General features: G+C 32.3%; 2 protein-coding genes across 5 annotated transcripts; both read right to left on the bottom strand.

The window, feature by feature from the left end:
* Positions 1-1,022: 1,022 nt before the first annotated feature.
* Positions 1,023-4,470, bottom strand: LOC107936955 (protein RER1A). Of its 4 annotated transcripts, none has more exons than XM_016869740.2 (5): positions 4,263-4,470; positions 2,899-3,272; positions 1,521-1,701; positions 1,369-1,438; positions 1,023-1,281 (listed from the first exon to the last, which is right to left on the bottom strand). In XM_016869740.2, exons 2-4 carry the CDS (start codon positions 3,246-3,248, stop codon positions 1,385-1,387), a joined length of 585 nt encoding a protein of 194 aa, XP_016725229.1. In that variant the 5' UTR covers positions 3,249-3,272; positions 4,263-4,470; the 3' UTR covers positions 1,023-1,281; positions 1,369-1,384. The 4 variants fall into 4 exon arrangements, with proteins under 4 accessions (XP_016725229.1, XP_040972852.1, XP_016725228.1 ...); XM_041116918.1 differs by lacking the exon at positions 4,263-4,470 and adding an exon at positions 4,067-4,163; XM_016869739.2 differs by having other exon boundaries at positions 1,023-1,438; positions 4,263-4,461.
* A 1,136-nt stretch (positions 4,471-5,606) lies between these two features.
* Positions 5,607-7,821, bottom strand: LOC107936948 (40S ribosomal protein S25-4). Its single transcript, XM_016869733.2, has 4 exons — positions 7,653-7,821; positions 7,450-7,524; positions 7,215-7,349; positions 5,607-5,947 (listed from the first exon to the last, which is right to left on the bottom strand). The coding sequence occupies exons 1-4, from the start codon at positions 7,653-7,655 to the stop codon at positions 5,834-5,836; spliced, it is 327 nt and encodes a 108-aa protein (XP_016725222.1). The 5' UTR covers positions 7,656-7,821; the 3' UTR covers positions 5,607-5,833.
* Positions 7,822-8,135: the final 314 nt, after the last annotated feature.

The raw sequence follows: 8,135 nt of genomic DNA, 5'->3' as shown, positions 1-8,135 counted from the left end.
TAATTAGCTTTCGAAAACAAATTCCAAAGGTTTCAGTTCTTACAATTTCTGAATGTTGGTTTTTTAAAAATAACCTAACTTAATTAATTAATAATAAAAATATCTAAATAATACATGAAAAAATAATTCAAAGCTTTAGTTATTATTTTAGAGGATTTGAAATCAGCTATTGAGAGATCTAAATCGGAGAAGTCAACAAGAAAGAGGAAATCTCCTTTTTTAACATTGAAATCAACATAAAAGGCCACCGTAAACAGCAGCATTGAGAAAATAAGATAAAAACAAAAACGAAATGTGAAAAGAAGACAGAGAGAACAGAATAATAAAAAGAAAGTTAAGTGAAATTTAATTGGAATTAAATGGGATGATGCTTTTATTTTTATTTTTTTTCATTTAATTTTCCTGTGATTTTGACTAAAAAAAAATTCCTTCTTCTCTTTGACTTCCTCAATTTAGATCTCTCAACTTTCTAAAATAATAACTAAAACTTCGAACTACTCTTTGTACACCAATTTTTTAAAAATATCACCTAACATATATTTTTTTTTTTAAATTTAAATGTAAAACGGCACTAAAAAGTTTAATTTTTTAGAAACATTTATTGATACCACCTAACATACCAACGGCATCCACAGCCTCCAGTAAAAAAAAAAGTCATTTTTCTCCCTTGTGAATACTCATTTTTCATGAATATTACGAAAAATACATATTGATACCTCTTGACACAATTACGGCATTCAAATAAAATCTTTTTTTTTTTTTAAAAAGCCAATCATTGACTCAACATTGGGGATGGTGCCGCTGATATGTCAAGTGACACCGACAGACACTATAGATTTCAAGTCGAGTCATTTTTGTAATTAATTAATTAATTAAGGTTTTTTTTCCTATTGTTTCTATAATGCTTTAACACAATTTCATTCAAATCCAAATTCAGAATATAGGCCTGCTGTTACTCAAATTTTCCATAAAATATCAAACACCTATAGAAACACATTTGAACATAAATAGAAATATAAATATGATTCTCAAAATATATTTAAAAACATTAAATTTGGAATACCATTTTTAAAAACAAATAAATAAAATTAAAACCTACAATCTGCCAATGACGCCTACTGACATACAAGTGCAAAAACAATACTTTTTTGTACACATTACTTGCAAATAATCTGAAATGCATCACCATGTGTATATAAACAATCAAGTTTCAGTTCTAGGATATGTCAGCACTACGAAGAACCTATGTTTTGTAGTAACTGCGTACCAATGGCAACGCACCTATTCCGAAGATGAAAATCAAATATCAGTATCATCATCAGATTGCTACTTTTCGTTCTTTTTTTACCAAGTCCTTTTACTACTTACCGGTGAACAAGCTGTTTCAATCCCCACGAAAGCCACTGCTACTCGCAGAAGGCTTCTTGCCAGTGTATTTCTGTAAAAGAGATGAAAATACCGTTATCTTTCAAGCAGACAATGCTTGGAACTACAGTTACGAAAACTGATTTGAAGCTGACCTGCTTTCCGATGCTGAATGGGATATACTTGTATTTGATCATGTGCGTAATCTGGCGCCGCATTGTAAGGACAAAGAGAACGATCCAATAACAAAGCAATATGGGCCAAAAGACGGGAACATCGAATACAGAAAAGAAAGTCATTACAAATGCTATGCAGAAAGCCTTTGTCATGGAGTACCTGCAAAAATCATTAAACAGAGGGAGTATTATATCTATTCTTAAATACCTATTCGTCAAGCTTAAGTACATACAAATCTTAAGCAAGACAACAAACTTCCAAATGGTCAAACCAAAATATTATTGATTACGGGAAATAATGACATAGGTTAAACCAATCACCAGATACGTTGTAGGTATGAATCCAACACAGACATGTCCATTTTTATTTTTATTTTTACGACTTTTAGAAAGTTGTTGAGGGTTAGGTCGGCTTCATGGCGGCCGACAATCATAGGTATTGTCCCTCGGGGAGGATTTTGTCTATCATGCTCTACCAGAGCACGTGTTCTGTGAGCGGCCATTTAGAGTTAAGGGTTCGAACCCCACCAAGGGCGAGACACTCACATCGCCTTGGTGGGTGGCTGTACGTCCACGTATGTTCGAAGTGCTCCTGACTCTATAAACCGGGTCCTCAAGGCAGCCGCTTACAGCATGCTGCCTTTCGGCAGAGCATGGGAGACAAAACCCTCCCCGAGGGACAATGCCTTTGGTTGTTGGGGATCCGGTCAGCTGTCAAGTGACGACACTTCGAAATCTTCTCCCTAAGGAGCCGACTAACCCTCAACAGAAGTCATATCCCTAAACCCACGTCTAGATATTAGATGCACAAAGGTGACGTGCATGCATGAGATGGAGTGATAGACAATAAAAGGCAATGGCTAATGGAAATGACAGATAACAGCAAAAGCTCTAAAGTACATTATCCCTACATATCCAGAATCAGGACAGAAGCTTGAAGCGGAAGAGTGTTGCTGATGGTTGTCAAACTAGCATGTAATGCAATATTGTTTGACGGTATTGATAGAAACTTTAAGCTGATTCAGTGAGCATGCCGAAGAAGCAGCAGGTAGAACGAATTATGCTATCTTAGGTTGTGATAAGTTAAACCATAAGCAATAATAACTAAGACCATAATTTTGGTTAAACACAAAGCTACTATCATGCAATAACATCCCCCGAATTTCATCAATGATGAAAAGGCATAAAAGATCACACCATTAACCAGACATCAAATATTTCCAGCATATCTTTTCTTTTTTTACTAAATACGAAAGGGCATGTTTCTATCCGAGAGATCAAGCAGTGTTTTTGCCTTCACAAAACTCATCATAAACAATGTTGACACAGAACACAAAAGTAACATGTTTTCAATTACCAGAACTTAAACTCGGGTAGCCTACGAATAAATGGCTTGAATTCATCAGAACCTTTAGTTGGCAGTGAAGGCCCGTCGGTAACTTCAAGTTCGGGATCAACCAGAGGAGACAAAAATCCTATTAGCAAATTCAACAGGTAGATCCCAAGGCCATATGCAACTACGTAAAAGCCTTGAACATGATAAACCCGCAAACAATAGATAGCCGTTATAACAAGGGTTCCAATCCACCTATAAGCTGTATGAGGAGTAGTCTTATCGAGATAATACTGATAAATCCTCCAACCGTCGTGCCCCCATTGAGACAAAGGCGAAGCTGATGATGCACCATCGCCTCTAATTCCCTCCATTCAATATTAGCTCCAATTTAAAGCCTGCATCATAAGAGGAGAATCCAATAAAGTTAAGCACACAGACTCATTAGCTTCCCAAAAACAACATAGTTATCACTAAACACTCGATAACTCTCAATTCATTATTAAACACTCCATCAATTTAAGCAACAAAAAGGGAAAGCAAAACAGCTCAGTCAATTTCAATCACTGAATCCAATACAATGCCCTAATGCTATGTTTGTTTACCAAGAAAATGCATAAAAAATCATGAGTCAAACTCTACTATTAGCTCCTATACTATGCGTAAATTAATTTGATCAATTTTAGTCGCTCTGCTTTTCAAATTTTGAAATTTCAATTCTAAACCAAACTGAAACAGTTAATTCATTAAGTCAAATTCTGTTATTAGTACTGTACTATGTGTGAGTGTGGATTTAGTCCCTATTCTCTGATTTGATCATTTGTAGCCCTATATCTTTCAAATGCCAATTTGTAGTCGTTAAATCTATCGACTAAAATGACAGTTTTTCTGTGAATATTGTATAAAAATAACAAGTTAACATAGCATTAAACATGATAATATGTTTGTCAAGTAAAATTTTGTAAACAGCATAATTTAACTTTACGAAATTTAACAGCTACTGTTGTTCATAGTGAAATTTCAAATTTTGAAAAGCAGAGGGACTAATATAGAATTCGACCAAATTTCATGCTCAGAATCTGGAAACAGAGGAGGAGAAAACACAAACCCCAATCAACAAGAAGTCACTAACTAATCAATGACATTCACCCATCACCAAAACCCAAAGATACCAAAAAGAACAAGAGATTACCAAAGCTTTTTTTCCTCAACTTTCTCACCAACCAAACAACAATTTGGAAACCCAGATCCAGAAAAACCAAAGATAAAAACCTATATTTACGAAGCATAAAATCTATGAAAGGAAAAAAAAAGTTAAAATCTTAACAACAAGCAAACCAATACAAAAACTGAAAAAAAAATATTTGAAAGCAAAAAATGGGGGTGACCTTAAATGACTGTCCGTTGTTTGACGAGAGGGAGAAGATCTGTTCAGAGGTGGAATTTTCTATAAATATTTTCCCCTTCTATTTAACTGTGTTGAACAAGACAGTGACGCAGCTTGAACGGGTGACAGTAGAGTCGTGGAAAACGGAGCTGCAAGAAAGAATATACCTTTTAGGCCTTCTCTTTGTGTGCCATTAGCCAATATTTAAATTTCAACTTTTTAAAGATTTAGCTTGCTTTTCTAATTCCTATATTTGTGCTAAACTACACTTAAACTTATGTTTATGTTTTATTTATTTAATTTTAAAAAATTATAAAATAGTTATTAAATTATTTAAAAAAATTTATTTAAATAATTGAGTTATTATAATTGTTGTTGTACGACCTCTTCTGTTCACAATGTCCGCATTAATCAAAAGTTTTTTTTTCTCTTTTTTTCTTCAGTTCATTTATTTATGAAACGACTTTAAATGTCACAAATCTATTAACTAAAATCTATACAACTTTCTTCTTTGATATTCAACATTGACCATCAAATAGATTTAATTTATGTTTTTCTACTCATTGATGGGATACTTAGATTTAATTTATATTTTTCTACTCATTGATGGGTATTGATCCACCGTGTTGATCATCAAATCATTATTTGAAACTCGCCAATCAAATTATAAAAAAACTTAATGACTTAAATACAAACTCTCAAATAATTTAATGATTTCAATGAAAACCTATAAATAATTTAATGATTATTTTATAATTTTTTAAAATTAATGATGAAAACATAAATTTATTATTTACCAATAGTTGACTGAGATATGTTCTTATTTACCCCTATAATAACTCACAGATACACAATCCTAAAATAATATAAGATGATTAAATATCATTTTTTATCATTATGCTATTTATGAGTCTAATTCTGAATTTTTTTATATTTTAATTTGATACTTGATTTCGATTTTGATACTTCAATTTTATAATTTCATATTTAAATTATTATTATCTCAAATTTATTTTAATATTCAATTTAATACCTAAAATATCACATATTTATTTAAACATATAATGCCTTTTGATCTAAATATCAAATTCAACATAAAATATCAAATGATTTATTAACTAATAAAAATTGTCAAGATTATTAACGCACTGTGAAATTAAATTCCATTATAATATCATATTATTGGGTTTTTTCTTTTAAACTTTCACACATTACACCAGTAAATTTAACAAAAAAAAATTCACATTAGATAAATTCCAGATAAATAAATAAAAAAAGCGATAACATAATCTTTTTACTCTATAATTTAACCCAAAAATAATTAACCCCACACAAAATCAAAATGTAATGTAAAATTAGAAGCATCATACTGATCTCATCTCGGAAAACCGAGAAGCTAAAGAGCATGTCAACAAAATCCCAAAACTATCCCTTTAAACCATAACAAAAACATTCTTGAGCTGAAGAAACGTCTTAAAATAAAACAAAACGAAACCATTTGAACAAGTTCAATCTCAGCAAAAAGCATTACTATGTATAACTAATTAAGCAAAAAACGTAACAATATGAGACCTAGGTGTTTGTTGCCCTAGTGTAAATCTGCTGGCTCGAATGGGCGGAAACCAACCTAATAGACCCTCTTGCCATCAGTTCCCTTATAGCCTTTCTCGCAAGCGATCCGTTGATCTGCAAGGTGCAAACAAAACAATTTTAAGACTCAAATAGCCAAATGCATGTTCAAGTAATAAAATTCACAACATGCATCTAGACGCAGACATAAAAGAACGGTAACCCAAGTAATGCCGGACATCTAACTCTATAGCACAAGCAGATTCATGTAATAGAATTCACACAGCCATTAAGAAGCAGACAACTAAGTAACGACCTGCATCAAACTCTATGGCACAACGGCTCAGACTTAAATCGCCAAATTCAAATTCATGTAATAGAATTCGCACATGCATCTAGAAGCAGACAAGTATAAAAGAATGGTAACCCAAGTTACGTCCCGACAGCACTTTCTTATAGAAATAGACAATTCGAATGTAGAAATGATTTAGGGTGACATTAATCAAACAACAGAAGTTCATGCCAAAGGTAATTAAGATCAACACTCATGTTTTTAGCCTGCAATCACTAAAAAACCCTATTGTCTATATCCATGTAGCACCAATAACTAAAATCTAAATAGCCCGGATTCAATACTACCACATCCAACTTTAGTAAGCCACATTACAAGCTATAATCAAGAACCCGGATAAATCCCTGAAAATTCCTATTATTAGCATCAATAATTGAAGTCCAAATAGCCCGGATCAACACTAAAACACCCTAGCCGTTACAATGCCATTCAACTTTTGTAGGCTACATTTCAAGTTATAATCAAGAACCTGGAAAATCCCTGAAAAATCCCATTATCCACTTTCATCATCAATAGCTAAAGTCTAAATAGCCCGAATTCAACACTAAAACAATTCCAACTTCTGTAAGCTAGATTACAAGCTATAATCATCCATTATCCAGATCCATGCAGCACCAATAGCTAAAGTGTAAATAGCCCAGATTCAACACTAATACACCCTAACCATTACAATACCATTCAACTTTTGTAAGCCACATTTCAAGCTATAATCCAACATGTCATGATACCATTTTATAGGCTACATTTCAAGTTATAATCAACAACCTGAAAAATTCCCATTATTCAGATCCATGTAGCATCAATAACAATAGTCTAGATAGCCCAGATTCGGCATAAAACAGCCATAACATAATCATTGAACAACAACAATTAATGTAACCAAATAAACAACTCAGATCTCCGCATCCAGATAAAAAAAAATCTAATAGTATCACAAATGGAAGAGCAAGAAAAAAAAACATCACACAACAAAATAATTCCACATTCTAAAAATGAAATTAACATAAAAGAGGTAAAAAAATTTCAACGTACCCTCATACGATCAGAGAGAATCGAGGGAGTGATGAGCTTGTATTTAGGAGCTTCAGAGAGAAGCTTATCATAAGTAGCTTGGTCGAATAGCACCATATTGTTGACCTTCTCCTTTTGCTTTCCCTTGCTCCACTTCTATTAATACCCAAAATAAAAAAAACCCAGTTCATATTTAACTCAAAAAGTGCAGAAAAATCAACACCCCTTTAAATACATATCAGAAAAAAAAATCGACCTTCTTCTTTTGCTTGCCACCTCCAGACTTTGCAGGCTTTGATGATGGAGGAGGAGCTTTGTCTTTCTTTGGTGCCTGCAAAAAAACAACAAAACAATATAGTTTACGAATCTAAAACAAAGCTGGATTCACCTTTTCTTTTGAAGTAGAAAAATGGCAAATCGAATTGTATTGAAGAATGAAGAGAAGGGAGATGAACAAACCATTGGGATCTGCCGAAAGTGAAGAAGAAAGGATAAGAGATGAAGCGCAGCTTTTGTCGGGGTGGGTTTTTACTTTGGGTGCGGTGAGATATATAAGGAAGGTGATAATGGGAATGGGATGGCTTTTTTTTTTTCTGTAACACTAGGGTTTTTGGGTTGGTTGAAATCCGACCCAATAGGATATTTACCATTTTAGAAGCCTAAAGACTTTTTCGTTGGGCCGAGAAAAAAATCTAAAATCCATGTGAATCGAATTAATTTTAATTTTTATGATTAGAAAATATTTTTTTTAAATGATGAGAAAATAAATATTTTATATTGAAAATAATATTAAAATATTATATAATTTTTTAAAAATATATTTTATAAGATTTATAATTTTTAATTTACTTAAAATTTAACTTTTTTAATAAAAATTTAACTTTTTTAATATTTATAAAAAATTAAAATTTTATCAAATAATATAAAATATTTATAAAAAAA

This window comes from Gossypium hirsutum, chromosome A01 (genome assembly GCF_007990345.1).
Source record: "Gossypium hirsutum isolate 1008001.06 chromosome A01, Gossypium_hirsutum_v2.1, whole genome shotgun sequence".
In the NCBI taxonomy this organism is placed as follows: domain Eukaryota; kingdom Viridiplantae; phylum Streptophyta; class Magnoliopsida; order Malvales; family Malvaceae; genus Gossypium; species Gossypium hirsutum.
The sequence above is the reverse complement of the archived record's forward strand: the minus strand, read 5'-3'. Positions and strand labels throughout refer to the sequence as shown.